Here is a 21311-nt window from a genome sequence, read left to right on the forward strand (position 1 = left end):
CTCTTTCCTGGCTGGTTTAATGTGGGCGGGCCTAATATGTGGACTGATGATGTCACCAATAGGGAGTGACCCCGCCCCTCTAACACTCCCATCTAAAACCACAGAGCAGTTCATCTCAGTCCAGTCTGTTGTTAGCTGATGTCTCTTATTGAAAGTTAACAGTTAAATGCTGTTTTCCTGTTCACTGTGAGGTAAATTTACCACATCTATCAGCCACAGTGGTCTATGACCATTGAAAGCATCAGAAGAGAGATCTGAGACAGAAAACAGACTTTGTCTCTTCTCTGGACCGGAGCCAGGCAGCCGTGCTCTGATCATGAGGTCAACATAAGGTCAAGGGGCGGGGCTAATAGCATGAGTGCTTTCCTCCATTCCGATTGTAACATTAGCTACTGAGTGGGCGTGGCTTCAGCCCCTTCAACAGACACGCCCACACCATCCTTGAGCAGATTTAACTGCCTCATTTTTGGCGGTTTTGAAGCTGAATTCCATATACCTAGAGATGTTTTAGTTGACTGAAATTTGATTCAGGGTTTCATAACACAGTGACCTGTCATACAACAAACCTAAATACAAATTTATTTTCACTTTACAGGCTCTTTAAGGTGGTATGAATGACCTTTGTAGAGCTGCTCCCAGCTCTACATGGCCACAAGCAGGTCCTGGATCAGGGTTTAGGCTTTGTGGAAGCAGTAGAGTGCCCTGACTGCGTCCCCTTCAGTCTGGACATTAACCAGATCTAGCTGGGTACAGATCTTCTTTCATTCTACACCTGTGAAAATGCCGTCATCACAGTTTTGTAGAACTTAGAACGACTTCCCTCTGCAATATTAGGAGGTGCTGCTATGAGGCTGAGGTTTTCTCTGAGGTAGAGGGTTGACAGCAGAGCTTACTCTGCTGTACACACATTAAAGCAGCATTCATACAACTGAAGGCAACAGTTTAAGGAAAGTGTTGATCTTGGCCTAAAAACATTTCCTGAATTGAAATGTAAGAGAGAAAAATCAGTTCATCAGCCAGGAAAATATTTCTCAAAACAAACTGCACTCTCATTCACTTAAGTGCCAATTAATGACAAAGTGAGGTTTGTAGGGTTGTTACACTCACACTTTCAGATTTCTTTCACCTTTTTTACTTGAATATGCACACGTTTATGCAGGACATTGCTGCTCAGCTTTCCATATCCTACACTGATGGCCACGGTTTTACTGGGAAAGTGAGATGCTATGAAGGCAGTGTGATTGTCTGATGGAGGAATGGCTGATTTTATGTCCAGAAAGCTGGAGCCACTGTCTATTGTAGTCTGTTGGATTGGAGCTAAGCAGCAGCTGTTTGAGCAGCAGAGTCTGTGCCATTCAAACATGAAGACTCATCTACAGCGCAGGAGGAAATGGAGAATACACACGTGACCATCACGGCAGTACTTTCTAGAACCAGGCATCCCAAAGACATGTCTCCTACCTACTTGGATGGAGCCAACACCTACACTTTTTTCTAAAAGTAAACCTGGAATTCAGAGATGATGCAGTGGTTTACATGAAACATAGACGTGAACTGATGTGTGTTCACATACAGTCACAGGGATCCAAGTTTAATCACTTCTGAGAAGTGGAAAAAGCCTCATTAAAACCAGTTACTGGAATAACAGAGAACCAATTGATGATCAGGATATTCTGGTCTATATTTTTGGATGTTTAGAGTTTGCCCAGGTCAGGAGGAATCGTTCTTTATAGGAAATGAATGGACATCACTGAATATCACAAACTCGTCTTCCGTCCTAGAAGTTCTTGGTACCAAAATCTGGGGCCATGTTGGGCTTGAACAAATAATGATGTCAAAGCTGCATAACTCCACATTTCCTGTTTCTGTAAATGACTTTCCCTATGCTATCACTGACCAGTGCCTGCCTGGTCCTCTCATTTCTATTCCATGTATTTATTTTGGCTACTCTTGTATTTACCCATCAGAAACTGTGACTGGACTTCACTACCGACGGTATGAATGAGTGACAGCGGACTAATGCATTTCAGCGGAACGTGTTACATAAATATGGACTGAAAGTTCACTGAAATACTGTACCACACAAATAAAGATACGTTTCAGTCCTGTAATGCTCGTGTCCTCTTTTATGATACTGAACCTCCAGCAACACTTCATTAGACCTACGTGTTTCAGCTTGGAGCCATCATCAGGGTCACAGCATGCAAATATGGTAGTATGAAAACATTAAATTAGACACAAAATGCCATCAAAGCAGCCCCTCAGACACACCCACATGCAGAGCAGCCAGTGTTCTTTACTGAGATGTTAGCAGTGTTTCTCCATCACCCTGACGGAGGCTCTCAGCCCTCTAACAGATTACTGAAGCAGGGGTTCTCAACCTTTTCAGCCCAGGACCCCAAAAATAAAGGTGCGAGCTACCAGGGACCCCCACTGTACCTGAAGGTGGTTGAACAGCCATGTGGAGACAAGGCCGTCCATGAGGGGGGTAAAGGGGAGAGCTTTAACCCAAAAAACAGCCACTCTGACCAAAGAAGCTAGTATATTTTTATTCATTTGTGTGGTAGACAGCCTTCTTGAAAATGGGTTCAAACCCCTTTTGTTAAAAACAAATAAAATGGGTTAAAATGGCTGGAATAGGTTAATAATAGCAAAAAAAAAAAATGGTGGAAAAGGTGGTGAAATTAGATTTTAAATGTAGCAGAAATTGGTTAGAAATGGCAAAAATTTGATAAAATTGGGGAAAAAACAGCCATAGATAGTGGTAAGGGGAATTAAAAAGGGCAAAAATGGGTGGAAAATTTTGTGAAATGGGATTAAAAATTTATATAAACCAAGAAAAATGGTTAACTAAGACAGAAAAATGGGCAGAAATGTGTTAAAGTGGCAAAAATGAGCATATCAGTGAAATGTGGTAAAACGTGGAATAGAGGCAATAATGGGTGCAAAGTGGAAAAAACAGGCAGGAAAAAAAGGGTTGGAAATTGGGGAAAAAATGGTTTCAAGTAACAAAAATGTGTTGAAATTGGTGGGAAAAAAGTTATAAAACAGGTTAAAATTTAGAAAAAATTGGTAAAGTGGCAACAGTGCAATTTTAAAAATATCCTTAGTTTATTTAGGGCATCTTGCGACCCCCATAGGGGTCCTGACCCCAAGGTTGAGGACCCCTGCTCTAAACTACCAGTGTTCCTGGAGATTTCTTTTCCCCTCTAAGACTTTCTTCATCCTCATCCATGTGTGCAGATAAAGAAATCTCTAGAAGCTGTCTTGTGTACAGAAACAGTTTGAGTCTGGTCTGTCTCATTCAGGGAAGTCTGTGTGTGAAGGCTGGGAGTAGTATCACACTAAGGCCGTTACCTCAGTGATACTGGGCTTTTAAGTCTAATGTGTACTGGCTGTCGCAGTGCCGTTTTCAGCGAGGATGGACTCATTTTAATGGCCCATGACTGATTTAAGTAGAAACCTTAACTAACTAGAAAAGCACTCAGAGAGCACAGACCTCCACCATCAGCCCTATCTCCCAATAGTGAAGAATCCGTTTAAAATTCCTGGACCCGTCCCCATGTGTCCCCCACTACGGCATTCACCAATTGCTCCCCGGTGGGGCGGAAACACGGAGAGGTAAAGGATTGGCTTTGTTACGGTTAGAAGCATTGCCTGCCAGTGCCAACAGATGCACTGACAGTCTCACTCATGGTCTCACCGGATGACTGGAAGTCATGGCAGAGGGTGAATATTCCACTATTCCTCCCAGCATTGTGAGTATCTTCACTACAATTCACTGTCTCTCTCTCTGTTATGCTCCGACTCGTCTCCTCAACCGGACGTGTGTCTTTCAAACTCTCTAAACTCCAAAACTTTGAATAGAAACACCCAAAATGCTGCTGGGATTGAAGTTACTCATGTCCGCCATCTCCTGGTGTAAAGTGGTAACAGCCCAGACCTCCACCATTAGCCCTATCTCCCAATAGTACAGAATCCTTTAAAAAAATCCCTGGATCCAGACAGTGATCCGGATCACTCCCAAAATCTAATCACTTCTTCCTCATGCCATGTCTGACATTTCCTGAAAATTTCATCAAAATCTGCCCTCAACTAACAACCCCACCCGATCACATAACCTCCTTGGCGGAGGTAATGAGAGTCCGGGGATTGGAAACAGGCCAAAAGGGCCACATAGAACACTTAAACACTGCCCCCTACTGGCAAAGATCTGGAAAGTCACATACACGCCACACTGGGCATTTATGGTCCATTTTTTCCTTATTTAAAGTAGGAATTTTTTTTTTTTTTTTGCTTATTAACATATTTTGCATTTTAGTCGCATTTTTATGACACACATCAACATTCTAGCTTTCACGTTTAAGTTTAACAAAAGTGCAAACTGAATCCAAATAAATATGCAACAAGTTAGTAAAGCTGTAGAGACCTGAGCTACAGACAGGTGTAGAAACCTGCAGAAAACATGGACATAGTGCAAAAACTCTAACAGAACACCGAAGGGATCAAACTCTTCAGAAAACGTGTATGTGCTTTCTCCAGCTCAGTCTTTCAGTTTGCACTTTTTTGTTCTAAAAAATCAGAAGAGATTTTTTAAGAGGGTGACTTGACTCATCACTCTCCATGTGTTGTAGCTGGGAGTGTAGTCAGGGTCTGCAGGTCTTCATCTGAGCTGTCTTCACATTCCTCAGGTCTGCAGGTCTTCATCTGAGCTGTCTTCACATTCCTCAGGTCTGCAGGTCTTCATCTGAGCTGTCTTCACATTCCTCAGGTCTGCAGGTCTTCATCTGAGCTGTCTTCACATTCCTCAGGTCTGCAGGTCTTCATCTGAGCTGTCTTCACATTCCTCAGACTCACCGTTACTGCATTCTCAACACTACAGTGTGTGTTCAGCTATATTCCAATGACATTGAATAGAGCCACGGTAAAGTCTTGTTTGTTTTACTCTCAGATATGAGAATTGTTTGGTAACATGTTTTAGTAATAATTTTATAAATCTGACACTGACAAATACATCACATCTTGTTTTCCACACCTATTCTAAGGTTAAATGCCTAATGTGACATCTGTGTCACAACAATATATTCAGAGCTTGTTTTATATCAGTTTCTCCATCAAATGTTGTCAGAACACGTTCAATCTAACAGGACTTCTTATTAAAGTATTAGAACTGTTACATCAGCTGAAACAGTCCTCTAGTCACCAAAATAAGCTCTTTAAAATGAGATGTAGAGGTCAGGTGTGCTGACCCTGCACATGGCCATCTAGAGAACAGTGTCATGGGTACCAAAGTCACAGAATGTCACATGACTGCTCCAGGAAGTTAAGAATATGTCTCTTAGAGACCCAATGAGGTAAAGTCAAGGAAAGAGCCGTATAAGGAAGTTTCCAGGACATTTAAAGTCACAGCAGATTCTTATCTATATCATGTTTTAGGCTTACCACAATGTGCAAAAATGTGAGGACGTCAATGGGCCTGTTAAGACCTCAGGAAGGGGTCTGGGGATTTCTCTCCCACGGGTTTTGCATACAATACAATGCTTTGGTATTCTATGCTGTCAAGAACCTTAATGATTTATTTCTGATCAAATAAATCACTTAGATTTGAAATGAGTACCTCGAATTTGCTTTCAGGGAATAAAATGTAACTCTTGTTTAAAATAAACTGGTCTCTCCCTGCATTTCAGCATTTTCTTTTGTCAAGTCTAAAAAGTGTTTCATATTTTCAGTTAAATTAAAAAGATACTCTTTTGTTTTAATATCCATGTTTTTGTACAATCAAACTAATTTCTTCTTACAGTAATCTAGAGTCTAGTATTTCAGTATAAATCTAGCTCATGATTCTGATGTGTGTGTAGGCTGAAGTCAGCTTTTCAGAGTTACTGTTGGTGCCACAGTTAGTGTAAATGCTTGTATGTTCATGGACCAGTTGTCAATAAAGACTTTAAAAAAAACACTATCCCAGGTGGACGTTAGACTTCCACTCAAAGCTGTCGTGCTTCGCTTGGTTTTCTCGTGTTTCCGCCAGTATTTCCTCGGGTAGGAACTAAGAGCAAAAACAAAGTTCCGTGGACGTTAAAGAGACTAGGAGGGCTTTTCTTGATTTAGACTGTCAAAGGAGATCCGATTTCAAGTGAAGACCGGAAGTTACAGTTTCTGTTTCACGCCATTGCTGAACACAAGCTGCTCACTGCTCGACTCTGAAGGTAAACACTTTCATTAATATCCGAGTTTGCTGTTAAAATACTGTAAACAAGAACACGTCTGGTCAGCCCATAATTGACATATTTCTGTCCTCTTTTCACCAAGTAGCCCGGGCTAACAAGTAGTCGTGCTGGTAGTTTCGTTGCACCTTGTGGCTACCTAACATTAGCATGTGTTGGCTAACGCATTGTGAATACCTGGTACCAACTGGTTATGGAAAAGCCTGTGGGCAAATACGACTAGATGGAAGACGTGACATTACTCTGCAGTGACATTTATAAGTCCAAATACGACCTGAGACATAGTTGGTGAAGCTGACCTGACGCCATGACTGGTTTGACACGTGAAGGATAACTCAACAATTTATAACTAATCAAAATACGGTCCTTATGGCAGGTACCAGAATCCTTATTGTCTGGTAGGACTTATTAAATACAGGGTCCAGACTAAGTCTAAGTAAACCTTCAACATAACTGTTATTGTCTGGTAGGACTTATTAAATACAGGGTCCAGACTAAGTCTAAGTAAACCTTCAACATAACTGTTATTGTCTGGTAGGACTTATTAAATACAGGGTCCAGACTAAGTCTAAGTAAACCTTCAACATAACTGTTATTGTCTGGTAGGACTTATTAAATACAGGGTCCAGACTAAGTCTAAATAAACCTTCAACATAACTGTTATTGTCTGGTAGGACTTATTAGATGACAGGGTCCAGACTAAGTCTAAGTAAACCTTCAACATAACTGTTATTGTCTGGTAGGACTTATTAGATGACAGGGTCCAGACTAAGTCTAAGTAAACCTTCAACATAACTGTTATTGTTTGATAGGACTTATTAGATGACAGGGTCCAGACTAAGTCTAAATAAACCTTCAACATAACTGTTATTGTCTGGTAGGACTTATTAGATGACAGGGTCCAGACTAAGTCTAAGTAAACCTTCAACATAACTGTTATTGTCTGGTAGGACTTATTAGATGACAGGGTCCAGACTAAGTCTAAGTAAACCTTCAACATAACTGTTATTGTTTGATAGGACTTATTAGATGACAGGGTCCAGACTAAGTCTAAATAAACCTTCAACATAACTGTTATTGTCTGGTAGGACTTATTAGATGACAGGGTCCAGACTAAGTCTAAATAAACCTTCAACATAACTGTTATTGTCTGGTAGGACTTATTAGATGACAGGGTCCAGACTAAGTCTAAGTAAACCTTCAACATAACTGTTATTGTCTGGTAGGACTTATTAGATGACAGGGTCCAGACTAAGTCTAAGTAAACCTTCAACATAACTGTTATTGTTTGATAGGACTTATTAGATGACAGGGTCCAGACTAAGTCTAAGTAAACCTTCAACATAACTGTTATTGTCTGGTAGGACTTATTAGATAGTCGGGCTCTTGTGGGTTTTTAAAAATCTCTTCAGTATGGAGCAGATAGCAGGATGGCGCTGAAGTTCAAGACTGAAACCAGTTGGAATCAGCTCCACAAATAATTAATACAATCAACATAACTGTGTTTCTGTTTGATAGGACTTATTAGATGACAGGGTCTCTTACTGGGACTATGATGAATTAAATATTTAACCTTCAAATATACTCTGTATCTTCCTGTAGGACTTGACAGGCTGATTAAAACTTCAACATAACTGTTATTGTTTTATAGGACTTATTAGATTACAGGGACCATACTAAGTCTAGTAAACCTTCATGAATGAACTGTTAAATTGTCTGAAAAGCACTCAGGACTTATTAGATAGTCGGGAATACAATCAGATCGATGATGAGAAATTCTGTGTTTCTGTCTTGTTCTGAATCTTGCATCAGTCCTGTCTGGGCTTACTGGGACTTTGATGATGAATTAAATATTTAACTGGGAATATACTCTGTATCTTCCCTGTATGTGGCGCTGTTGTGTTCATGTCTTTGTTGTTTTGTTTGTTGTTGATGGTGTTTATCATGGTCGGGTTGGGTTTGCTAGTAATCCTGTCATGAATGAATGTTAAAGTATATTAAAACTAGAAAAGCACTCAGAGAGCGCAGACCTCCACCATTAGCCCTATCTCCCAATAGAAAAGAATCCTTTTAAAAATTCCTGGATCCAGACGGTGATCCGGATCACTCCCAAAATCGAATCACTTCTTCCTTATGCCATTTCTGACATTTCCTGAAAATTTCATCAAAATCAGTCCATAAGTTTTTTAATTGTGTTGCTAACAAACTCCAAACCCCGCTGATCACATCGTCTCCTTGGCGGCGGTAGCAACAGTTACTTGATCAGCTCCATCAGTTGTCTGATTTACAGTCCAAATGACATTGCTCCTGCTCTGAGCTCTGCTCTGATTGGCCCGTCATGGTTGTGACAGGCAGAACGTTCCTCCAATCATCTGGAATTTTCCTAGAAAGTCCTGCCCTTTCCGAATGTTTTCTATGGGAGCGTGCTAACCTCAACCCACCGGCAAGCCCGCAATTCAGTGTGTCAAATCACTGATAACTTGATTTTTGACTCTGTAATCATGTAAAAAAAACCAACAACAACAAAAACTAGAAATCTTGTTCTGATAGGCGATAAAATGTCATAAATATTTGTTGGGAGCAGATAATTTCATCAGAATCTTTCTGTAAAATGTGGAAATATTGACATCTGCCTTTTTTGAATAAACTTTGACAGAGAAACTTCGGCCTGACAGACACCCTTCCTTCAGCTGTGCAGGTTAGCATAGAGAGGTATGCTAGTAAACATGATAGGTTCAAAGCTGTACCAACTAAAGAGAGTTAGTCACTGTATAACAGGAGCTCTCTGTGACTGTAGCGGCCTGTAGAAGAGATCAACAGTGATGGCTCGGATCATGAACCACAGGTATAGATGGATCAGGAGGACATATGGGCTGGCTCTCTCAGATAGAGCGTAAGGTGCATGTGATAACATAAAGAAGATAAAATACTACACCTTTTGTCTTCCCCGACGTTCAAATCGTGCCTGAGTTTTGACGATGAGCTGCAGCGCTGCAGTCAGGCCTAAATCTGTCTGAACCTGTGCAGTCTGAGCGGGCGTTTAGATGGCCGTGCAACAGTCCACCTCCATCTGCTCACTCAGGGAATGTTCAGCTTTTCTTTTACTGCTGCATTCTTACATCACTTCAACTCAAATGTTATTGGAAGAGACCAACAAAAACTTCAGGAAGTTTCCAGGAGTTTTGTGCAAGTATGAAAGCACTAAAGGTCGTTTCAAAGAGTGGCACTCAGATAACTCCGTTCAAAACCAGGGATTCTTTCTGTTGACTTAGACTGAAACATTTTGCATTGGCCCTGATCATTCATACATACATCTCTTTAATTTCAACAGGAAGCAGAGATGAAAAAACAAGACACAGAGGAGTCTGCCTCTCAGAGCAGCGAGGAAGCTCTCTCTCCTAAAGTCTGCTCGGACAGCAACAGGCCAGAAGACTCTGAAGGACGGACAGAGACACCTCCACAAGGTGAGGAGTTAGAAAGTGAAGGTAAAACGTTTAAAACGGAGTTTTAACCCAGTTTAAGGTAAGTGTACCCATTAAGCCCACCAAAATCTAAGTTCACGTATTTTTCATGGATACAAAGATGGTTTATAAACATGATCATTTGTTAAAATGAAGAATTAATCTCTCACCTGAAAGTATATTTATTTACTTATGCATATTTTAAAGAACAAATTAAAGAAATTTTATGAATAAAGTCAAAAGTCTGGCATGGGCTTAATTGGTACATTGGTACCATTTAAGCCCACGTGTGTTCCAAATAAGCCCACAACCACATTTATTGACAGAAATATAAAAATCTATTATATTTTTTTTAGGTAGTAAACACGTATTCATTCAGTAACATGTTATACATGTTAAACAAAATTGATTTTTGAACTTGGATTTAATGCTTGGCTTGTAACAATGGACCACCACAAACATGACTAAGTAGGCCTAAAACTCATTTTCACTGGCTTCAGTATTTAACATTTCATTGAACATTTTATTTAATATGTACAAAATTTGATTCAATATTGACAAAATTAAAAAAATGTATTTGTTTTTAAATGTATTAAATGACATTACAGTGCATCAACAATATCTTCTTGAACTTGGATTTAATGTTTGGCTGTAACAATGATGATTTTAGGACAGTTGCTGTAATTCTGCCTTTTTGTTGGCATTTTTCTCACTGTTAACAAATTATGCAAAATAACATAACAATTCTTCTGGGCAGTGTGTGATCTGTGATGTACTCGTGTTAATGAAGTTAGTATAACAACATCCAACATGATTACAGTGAAAAGCTATCAAAAAAGTCATTATTTCCTATTGAAACACATAAGCTGGGCTTAAATGAACACACTGGGCTTAAATGGTTCTACAGTGACTACCAGGGAAATAAAGATATTTTCTCACCAAAATGAAACAAATGTATAAAGAAATGCCTGTAGTCTCATCACAGTTATCCCTCTTTAGCCAAACTTTCTGAATTATCAAGGAGTTTTTGTTCAAAGTTAGCTTACGCCAGCTGTTTTTTGGGTCACTGTACCAGTTAAGCCCACCTTGGAAAAAAGACATTTTTGAAAATATTTCACCCACCCAAACCCTTTTTTTGTGTCTTGAAGATTTATGTAGAATGAATCAGAAAACAGTTTGTGCACTTATGATTTCTAATCCTTCAGCAGTGTATCTATCAGTAGGGCTACATGTACTGACTAGTGATTAGCTCGCTATGCTAGCTAGCATGACTCATCTTTTCACATGAAACTAAATGGTAAGAAATGACAAAAAACTACTTGTTCATACACAAAAAACAAATCAATAATCTCTAAAATTACATAATATGAATGTATTTACCAACTCAGTGGCTGAAAATAGTTGAAAAGAGGTTTTTTTTCTAAGGGGTCCCAAAACACCAAAGCTTTGAGGCGACTTCATCTGAGCCTCCTTGAGACTGCACGAATGTAGGCGAGCCTTTTTCAGTATTGACAAATGTGATTGGTGTCAAACAAAAACTGACATTTAATTAAGAAATTGTGTGATTGGAAAAAATAATGTATAACATTAGACAGGCCCTTCTTTTTTTTAAATTGACTTCAAAGTTGCAAGTGGGCTTTAAATGGTGCCTGGGCTTAATGGGTACACTTACCTTATTTCATATGTAAGTGTGTACTGCTAGTAGGGCTGGACGATTATAGCAAAAATAATAATCACAATTATTTTGATTGATATTGAAATCACAATTAATAAACACGATTATTCACTGATTTCAAAATGTGAGTATTTATTGAACCACAACTTAAAAGAACAATCAAAAATAAATTAGTAACAAGTAAAATAATAACAATTTATTAAATAATAGCAATAAAAAACAATAAATAGAAATAAATATCCTATGTACATGCACTCCTGTAAAACTTGCAAAATTTGCAACATGCAAAAAACACTAATAACACAAAAAACACAACCCAAAAATACTCTTTGAGACACATTAATTGTTTTTCTTTGATGATAATGTTTTTATGAGCATGAGAAGCCAAAATTGAAATCACGATCAAAATTGAATTAATTGTCCAGCCCTAACTGCTAGTGAACAGTTGTATATTTGAACAGAGAACACTGAAGGCCTCTTCATGAATTCTCAGAGGACATGCAGCCTGTTTTTGTGATTATCCTCAAATAGTTGAAAGATTCTTACAGGGAGATCCCACAAATGCTGTCCAACCCTGCTGATGTTAATGCTACATTGATTTTATAGTTTCCATCTGCTCAGAGCGTCTTATGCTATTGACAGATTCAAACCTTCCAACCTCTCCTTCATCCTTCTGCTGCAGAGGCTGCCATTCTAGCTGCTAACCAGCCCACCACTATCTAATGCTTGCCTTTAGACTGGTGGACTAGTCTGTACATTTCCATCAGGCTGCTGGGGGCATGTTAGGGATCCGTGGAGTGTTTTCTGATGTTCTATAGTGCTGTTTACTGTTTCCCCCAGTAGATGGAGAGGCAGCTCTGTCTCAGTGTGATATGGCTGAGGAACTGAGCAGGCAGCTGGAGGATATTCTCAGCACCTACTGTCGAGAGAGCATATCCGACGGTGCCAACAACCTGCCTAACGGCCAGACTCACAGCGTAGAGCTCAACGGCCTAACCAGCGAGCGAGAGGAAGAAGGACCTGGAGAGGGTAAAGGACATGAAGCCAACAATGAGATAGAGAAGGAGCAGAAGAAGACCCAGGAGAAGAAGAAAGTAAAGGCCTTGGGTAAGAACTTCAACCTTTCATGAAACTTTGAAGCCACTTTGCTTAAAGAATCCCCCAGAAGAAGAAACATCTAAATTCTACAAGTTCATGAGTACGTTGTGTGCTTTTTACTATCTTTGCAGGTAAAGAGATCACACTCCTCATGCAGACTCTGAATACACTGAGCACTCCAGAGGAAAAGCTTGCAGGCCTTTGTAAAAAATACGCAGAGTTGGTGAGTCCTCGATTTAAACAGGATCAGACAGGTCAGACTGCAGCACTAGGCTTACACAAACATGCACAATTGGCATCCAGGTCAGTCCAGTTAGTTGAAATTTCTTTTTAAATCAGACCCAACTGGACCTAAACATGTGTTTATATGTTTGTAACAGCTGGAAGAACACCGCAACACAGAAAAGCAGATGCGAGTGCTGCAGAAGAAGCAGAACCAGCTGGTCCAGGAGAAAGACAACCTTCGGACTGAACATAGCAAGGCCATCCTGGCTCGCAGCAAGCTGGAGAGTCTGTGCAGAGAGCTGCAGAGACACAACCGCACACTGAAGGTACCAACCATCACCAGTCTCTCATTGTTTCTACCATGGTTACTGTTATGTTACACAGTCTTTGTAGAAGCACTGGCATGCACCAAGCACCAATTAAATTATTTAACGTGTATATGAGGCCTGGAAAAAATACTGTAAACTTTGTAAATTATGCAGTCCGTAAATTGTTAGGGTAAATGTTTTTAGTTGTTCCTCTGGATTTAAAAAAATCTACCGTTGAAGTTTAACATCCTTTAAACATCACAGGAGGAAGGAATGCAGCGAACACGGCTAGAAGAGGAAAAGAGGAAAGAAGTGACTTCACATTTCCAGGTGACACTAAACGACATCCAGGCTCAGATGGAGCAACACAACGAGAGAAATGCCAGCCTTCGACAGGAGAACTCTGAGCTGGCAGAGAAACTAAAGAAGCTGTACGACCAGTACAAACTACGGGAAGAGGTGGGTGCTTGGGTTTTACATGAGTAGGGATGCAACGATTATGGGCAGAAAATCACCATTTCACAGTTATTTTGATTATTTCTAAAACCTCAGAAAAATCACATGAACATAACAGTTTATTTTTCTTTGTTGCTGCTCTTTTTGAAACAGAAATCCACTATGACAGTGAATAAGTCTTCTTTAAATTTGAGCTGTTGATTATACAGTAACTTTTTAAGTGTTTCAGTAATATCAGACTAGGACTAAGTTCCTCAGTGTGAGACGCTGACGTCTGTAGGTAACAGCAGAGTTTGGCTGTTTAAACAGCTGATCTAATCCTCCATGATGCCCTTCATTCATGAGTTGTACTCATTTTAGGTTGCAGTCAAATTGAAGCTAAATAAAAATGAGAGCATGCATTTTTCTTAAGAAGTGGATGATGAATTTCTTTGCTGTAGACCTGAAGTCTGTATGTTCCTAATGTTGGTTTAGTGTGTGAGGTAGTTTATTGTTGACTCCTCCCACTCTGGAGGGCGAAGGATGGACTGAGAAGTCTTCTAGTGACGCCATGACGCTTTACTGCTGTCTGTTTATGTTCAGCTGATCACGTCAAACTCATTGACATGTGACCTGTTTATGTTTAACTCAGTCTTTTATTGACATATTTTTGCTAACGTCCGGGGGATGTTTTAAGAATTTAGCCATGACTTTTTTCCGTTTTGCAGACAGAGGCTCTTTATTTCTCTTGTGTGGTTTTTAAAGGACTCCTAATGCTTCTGCTTTCACTTTGGTGGATATAAACATTAGCTTCTTGGTCCTTCTGAAGCTAATGTAGCATAGCCTAAGAGACTATGCTGCTAACAGCAGCAGCTGGACTGCTGAAGCAAGCACCCAGCAGGTGTGCAGTTTGCAAAATCAGAGTCAACCACGGTGTTAAGGAGGCTTTAGGATGAATTACACGTGACTTTTTACACAGCGGCTGGCTGTGACTAACCTTGCAAAGTACATGGATACGCCCGTTTGCGTGTTTCTCACTGGTGAATCCATCTTGCAAAGGTCCCCCCTGAACCGTTTGGGCCCGGTTAGAAAGTGACAGGACCAATCAGTAATGAGGGGCAGTACTTTCAGACGCAGCGGAGTCGTGAGGTAAGCAAGCAGCAACAAGAGGCCGGTGCAGTTATGGAGGAAGACATTAGCATGGATGCTGCTAAGGCGCCTGTTTTATCAGAACTTAACAACATTTCTTCGTTAAAAGAAGAACAAAGAACAGCAGTGAGTTGTTTCCTTTTCAAAAATGACAAGGCACTGCAGGGTCAAGTCTCCGGTTTAGAAGGATGCTCATGGTGCAATAACATTAGGAGTTCACCTTGCCCTGGCACCAAAACCACCCACAAGTGCTGCAACACAGCCCATTGTGGTTCAGTTCCTCCAGTCCTCAGTTCAAAAGCAAATACTCCACACTACCTGGAAGAAGGAGCTTCATGTTCACAACAAACGAGTGTACTTCCATCATGGTTACGCAATGGATGAGCAGGGCAGGAGGAAGGAAAGTATACCAGCTAGGAGGGATATGCTTTTAACTCCTCTATGAGACGTGCACGGTCTAGAACAGTAGCAGAGGGCCTAAGAGAGCAAGGATTCACTGGGGCTGAAGAACAACGAAGGAGATGCTGGCCCAACTTCTGCTGTGGGACATGACCAAGGCTCAAAGATGGGAAAGAGAGCAGGGCATTGGAATAACGGAGGAAATGTGGCTACAAGCATGGGAAAGCCATCCTCCTGGAGAGACTTCTGCAGGGAGAACTTGATCCTCTTTTCCTTCACTCCTAAACAGAATCTCAGCAAATAGGCGGCCCTGCTGGAGGGACTGTGGAGACTGAAGTGGACCATGCTAATGTGTTCTGGACCTGACCCCTCAGCCAGCCTTTCTGGAAGGAGGTGGCAGCGATTATCTCAAAAACTTGGCCTTTACTTTCAGTACAACATTTACATCGCTCTATCTTGGTCATATCCCTGATGGTTTCAGTAGGAATGATACCACCTAAGAATCTGACTAGCGGCTAGCAAAACAGCTGTCAGGAAAAACTGCCCAACTGCCAACCTCTTTGTTACACAATCCTTGGACCAGGGACTTTGTCTATACCACAGAGAAAGAGTGGAAAAATGGGACCTTCATGTAGCAGTCAGCTTACAGGTGTGCTTTAATGACAGGTACATGTATGTAGGTGTGGCGTTGGGTCTGTACATATGTGTATGAAAACTATGTTACATCTCATTTGAATGAGGCTGTCTTGCTGCCCTTAAGCTTAGTCCAGGTCAAAACCTTGTGACTGTGATTGTAATTTAATTGTGTTTTGTCTTCCTGTCTCTTTTTATTTTACTGTACCTGCTGTATTCTCCAGGGATGTCAAACTCAAGGCCCAGGGGCCAAATTCGGCCCGTGGTACAGTTATACCTGGCCCCCAAGACCATTCATATTTTTATTATAACTGGCCCACATGTATGAGGTCTGCAGATTTCTTCAGTATAAACATGTACACTTATCCTCAAAGATTTAAAACATCCTTCAGGACGGCCACACACTACGGGGTTTTAAGCCCAATTTTTGGCAAGATTTGACCCCCAAAAGATTATGGGGGCGTATACCGACTGGAGCTTCATCACAAACGATTATTTGTCTGAGTAGTCTGCATGTGTGTGGTGTCAACACGATTCATTTAATGCTCCAAATCACGTCGTGGCCTCCCAGACCCTGAATCATAAATATCAAACATGTTTGATATTTATGATTCTAGGTCGTAGTGCCGCTGACGGAGTAGCTACAGCAACCAATGAGAGCGAGCAGACGGGGTAGCATCACAGCCAGATCATACATACTTTCACCACTCACAACCATGAACACAACTGTACCTTAATTCCAGCCAGGATTTCATCCTGAGTCTTTCCCTTGATTTATGATTTTTGCTGCACCTGTAACACACGCCAGGACTGCCTGTTGTGGAGAGACAGCAAGGCGGTATCAACAGACATTTTAAACTCATGATTTTGTATTTTATCTTATATATTTACCTTTTGAAAACATCATTTTGACTTTTGATTTTGTATTCTGACCTTTTTAACTAATATTTTGGCTTTTTATCTCTGATTTTGAGCCTATCATTTTAAATCTCAAAATCATTTATCATCCGTGAAAATGAGGTTTACAGTTTGTGGTTAAATGTTGTCTGTGAGCACAGCTGAAGTGTTATGAACCTGTTATGTTGTCAACATCAATGATGATTAACATCTCTGACGTTGAAACCTTTACCAGCACATCGACAAAGTGGTAAAGCACAAAGACCTTCAACAACAGCTGGTGGACGCCAAGCTGCAGCAGGCCCAGGAGCTGCTGAAGGAGTCCGAGGAGCGCCATGACAAAGAGAAAGACTTTGTAAGTGTCAGCTCAAACATCATCAGTCTCAAAGTAGGACAGTGGAAATCTAAACATTACTTTTTGCTGTGTTGTCATGAATATGTCTGGATGTTTTTCTCCTCTGTCTCAGCTGCTGAAAGAAGCTGTAGAGTCACAGAGGATGTGTGAGCTGATGAAGCAGCAGGAAGTCCACCTCAAACAACAGGTGTCTGCCTTTTACTCCTTTATAGCTGTACTTGTAGTTAAATACTGGAGACATTGCAGAAAAAGGCTCCTTTTGATACCATTCTGGTACTTTGTTTGTGATATACAGTTTAATATTCAGAATTACTCAAAAAGAAAAGGAAGCCTGGCTCGGCAACTCCAAATCAGGAAATCATAAAAGCTAGGAGTATTAAAAGTAATGATCTGAATAAATTAAACTGTGTTTGAAGGGTCCAGTTTTGATCAAAGATGTGTATTAACCACCTATTTCTGACCTCTTTGTTGTTGGTTTACAGCTTTCACTTTACACAGAGAAGTTTGAAGAGTTTCAGACCACTCTGTCCAAGAGCAACGAAGTCTTCACCACATTCAAACAGGAGATGGAGAAGGTAGGCTCTAATCCTGCATTTTTACGAGCGTTTCCCACAAGTAAACTGAAATAACATCAAGTCATACACGTGGATGAAAGCATAAAGCAGACATGCAGCGAGTTTGACTGAATCATTGATGCTCCATGGAGTCTGACTTGATTAAACGTGTTTGTCTGAGCTCTACCAGACGTCTGCTAGGTTCATTCACACGTGTGCACGTGTGCATATGTGCAGGTGTTGTCTTCTCTCTATGAAAAAGCTTGAAGCATTTCATCAGCTGGTACAGTGGTGCGGTGGTGTAGTAGGTGGCTGTCACTCAGAAGACCCAGGTTTAAAATGTTCTTTGATACTATTTTCTTGTTCATTTCAGGAATACTGCAAAACTGCTGAATGATGTACTGGTACAAAAGCTAACAGTTTACTACCCTCTGAATTAGTATAGAAGTCTAAAGCAACACACCCTAAGCAAACTCCTCCCAAACATTTCAAAGAAAATCCATCAAACCTCCAGACAAAATCACCCAAATTCCCCTGAAAATGCCAAAAAATTCAGAGCAGATTTCCCCCAAAACTTCCAATTATACTCTCCAAATTATACAAACATAACATTCATCCTTTTCATTCTTGAAAATTTCCAAGCAAATTCCCCTAAAAAAAAATCAAAATTTCCTAAAATTTCTATGAAAAATCTTGAGAATTTCATTGGAACTTCTCCCAGCAGGTTGAGTAAATGACTTTAAAGGTCACATATTTTACCCTTTAGAGACAAGTTTATATTGGTCTCAGAGGTCTCTAAAACACGCCTGTGAAGTTTTTTTGCTGAAAAACACTCCAGTATTGGATGTCTGCATGTCTAAAAGCCCCTCTGTTTCAGCCCTGCTCAGAACCAGCTGTTTCTGTGGCTTTAAATGTTAATGAGCTGTCTGACCCCGCCCTTGACCACACCCCTCTCAGGAAATGGATGTTGCACTCCTGATGTTACAGACACTTTTATCCAGAGTTTAGCACTTGAACCATCAACCTCCCAGAGTGTGGAACTTTCTTCCAAGTGGGGAGGGCCAACCAAACCTGGGGGCGGGGCTAACTCCCCACATGAGGTCATGAGGGGAGAACAGCTTGTTTCAGCACACATTTTCTGAAAGGTGAAGACAGAGGGGGGGCAGGGAATGGACTTTTCTGATTCTTGAGGGGATTGTGGACAGGCCAGGGGCACATATTTTTGTTAGAAAAGCCTGAAAAGTGAGTTTTGCATAATATGTCCCCTTTAACTTCAGTGGACATTTAGGACAATGATCTCAGAAATGTAAGAGCAGAAATGAGCTGTGTTTTAGGCCAAAGTGGAATGTGGTCATGTAAACATGCAGGGTCTGAGGAGGTGAACATTATCTTGCTTGTCCCGTTCTATTGTGCATCACTTCACAAAATAACGTTTTGCATTCTGATCCTAAAAAGTGTTTCTGTAAGATGGACAGTGATTGTATGGCTATAACATGGTGTCAGGTAAATCTCTGGTGTCTTTGCCCCGTTTGTGTTACAGATGACTAAAAAGATTAAGAAGCTGGAGAAGGAGACGGCCATATATCGGTCCAGATGGGAGAGCAGTAACAAAGCTCTTCTGGAGATGGCAGAGGAGGTAAAGCTGCTTTTAGTTATCGCCATACTGCACTCAAACTGTCTTTGGGCAGGCTGCGGATCCCTAACATTGGCAACTTGACAGTATTAGGGATCCAGAGCCTCTTCCAGCACACAAGAAAACCCCAGCACCACATGGCTCCAAGTCCCGTAAATCGACAGATTCCCCTTGGCTTGTTCTCTACATACCACTAAAATAGATCTGCACTGTAGCTTTACTGAGCTACAAACCATCCCAACAGTATTAGCTACTCTAGTGTAAATGATGAATTATCCCTTTAAACATACCTGAGACCCTCAACAGACTTTACAACTGGCTTTGCTGTACTGGTGTCTGAAAATGGATTGTAATACGGCTGAAGTGGTTTGAAAAGGTCAGTTGCATTATACTGTGTGTGTTTGTGTGTGTGTGTGTTTGGAACAGAAATCTACCCAGGACCGGGAGTTTGAGGCTCTTCAAGGTAAAGTCCAGCGCCTTGAAAAGCTGCGGCGGGCACTAAAAGTAGAACGCAACGAGCTCAACAGGAAGGTTCAGAAGCACGGTGACCTGCAGAGTGACCTCACAACTGCCTCTGCGTCCAATCCAGGGACTGACTCCCCCTCTCCACCACCGACAGACTCTTTACTGGAGCATACGAGCAACGCTCACCCCACCCACTGCCCCCAGTCATGCCACTGTGAGCCAGAACCAGACACAGATGCTTCTTTAGACGGGGACGTTGCTCCGTCCATAGTTGCAGCCTGCAGTCTCCCCTCTCCCCTGCAGCATCACATCAGAAAGTAGTGATGATTGGGTAGATGATGTTCAACCCATCCAGAGCAGATGCACAAGCTAGCTTTGCAGTTTCTTATAGAATGATTTTAACCTTGTTTAAACATGTTCATGCACATTGCTGTTTGTTTTTCAACTTAAATGCTGAAGGAATTTAATTGATCTTAAAATGATTGAGTTGCTATACATGCTACCGCTTATGTAAAGGAAAGATTAGAAATGACTAGAAACCAAGCTTCAGATATTTATTGTAAATTTAAATAAAGATTTACGTGAGAAATTATGCAACTCCTATGCCTTCTTCAGCTTAAATGATGTAACACTGGTTAAATGCTTGCTGTAAAAATGGGGCATGTAAATGCACCGACAGACTCTGTTTTAGTTTACTGGACATTTCCTTTTCTACTGGCACCGAAAACAAAAACAAACCGCTTAGTGGGAGAAATACGACGTAAACTGCTGCATTCTGGCTTTTACCCATCAGTGTTTTTATTTTACAGCTGTCGTTCTGATAATGGACCTAAAATCACCTTTTAGTTTCCTGTCATGTGTTTCTGCTGGTTCAGGCCTATCCACCGATTTCACAGTTTCTTTAGCAAACATGTATGTTAGTGCTGTCAAAATGACACATTAATTTACATTAATTAACACACAAAATAGCGATTAATTAATCAGAGAAAAAATTAACACCAATTGATCACTGAGCATTGATGTCATATAGCCCCCCCCCCGTGCCGTGTTAGTGCAGACGATTTTAACGCTGAATCCATCCTCTGATGAGCAGACTTTCCTGTGTCTGCTTTAAAACCTCTTAAAAGAGTCCAGTCCTGCTCAAAAGCACGTTCTTACATGACGTCACCAGCAGGAAGCTTCCTCTGCGCTCATGGATAATAAAAATCATGTTTGTGAGGGATAACAGCGTAAATAAACACCAGCGAAGAAGAAGAGCAGAGACAGATGAATTAACTGTCAGTAATGTGAAGAGCAACCATGCATCTCATCAACAAACATTTTAAATCAATTAACAGATGCTAATGGATTATACCAGGGGTGTCAAACTCAAGGCCTGGGTGCCAAATCTGGCCCGTGGAACAGTAAAATCGGCCCCGAAGATGATCAGATATTTCTGTTCTAACTGTCCCATCAGTCTGAGGTCTGCAGGTTTCCTCAAGTATAAAACTGTGAACTTATCCTGATGATTTAAGATTTCCTTGTTAAGTCACAAAATCTGAAAAAATTAGGAGTAAAAATATTTAGATAAGAAGTCAGAAATGTGGGAAAAGAAATTAATTTGTGTTTTAATTTCACATTTTTAATTTAGCATCTCACAATTGGGACTCAAACTTAGGATTTTGACTTTAATTTCATATTTGAGCATTTCAACTCATAATTTTGACTTCTTATATAATATTCAGAGCTTTGAGATTCATAATGTAAATTTCTAAGTGATATTTTGATCTTTTAACCAGTTATTTTGTATTTTATTTCATA

At 40.6% G+C, this 21311-nt stretch overlaps 1 protein-coding gene across 2 annotated transcripts; it reads left to right on the forward strand.

The window, feature by feature from the left end:
* Positions 1 to 5966: 5966 nt before the first annotated feature.
* On the forward strand, positions 5967 to 20103 carry txlna (taxilin alpha). Of its 2 annotated transcripts, none has more exons than XM_041809594.1 (11): positions 5967 to 6206; positions 9556 to 9688; positions 12201 to 12467; positions 12590 to 12681; positions 12839 to 13009; positions 13256 to 13450; positions 16740 to 16859; positions 16972 to 17046; positions 17342 to 17434; positions 18954 to 19049; positions 19473 to 20103. In XM_041809594.1, exons 2-11 carry the CDS (start codon positions 9565 to 9567, stop codon positions 19830 to 19832), a joined length of 1593 nt encoding a protein of 530 aa, XP_041665528.1. In that variant the 5' UTR covers positions 5967 to 6206; positions 9556 to 9564; the 3' UTR covers positions 19833 to 20103. The 2 variants fall into 2 exon arrangements, with proteins under 2 accessions (XP_041665528.1, XP_041665530.1); XM_041809596.1 differs by having other exon boundaries at positions 12204 to 12467.
* Positions 20104 to 21311: the final 1208 nt, after the last annotated feature.

The sequence above is a fragment of the Cheilinus undulatus genome, linkage group 16 (genome assembly GCF_018320785.1).
Source record: "Cheilinus undulatus linkage group 16, ASM1832078v1, whole genome shotgun sequence".
Taxonomy (NCBI): Eukaryota; Metazoa; Chordata; class Actinopteri; order Labriformes; family Labridae; genus Cheilinus; species Cheilinus undulatus.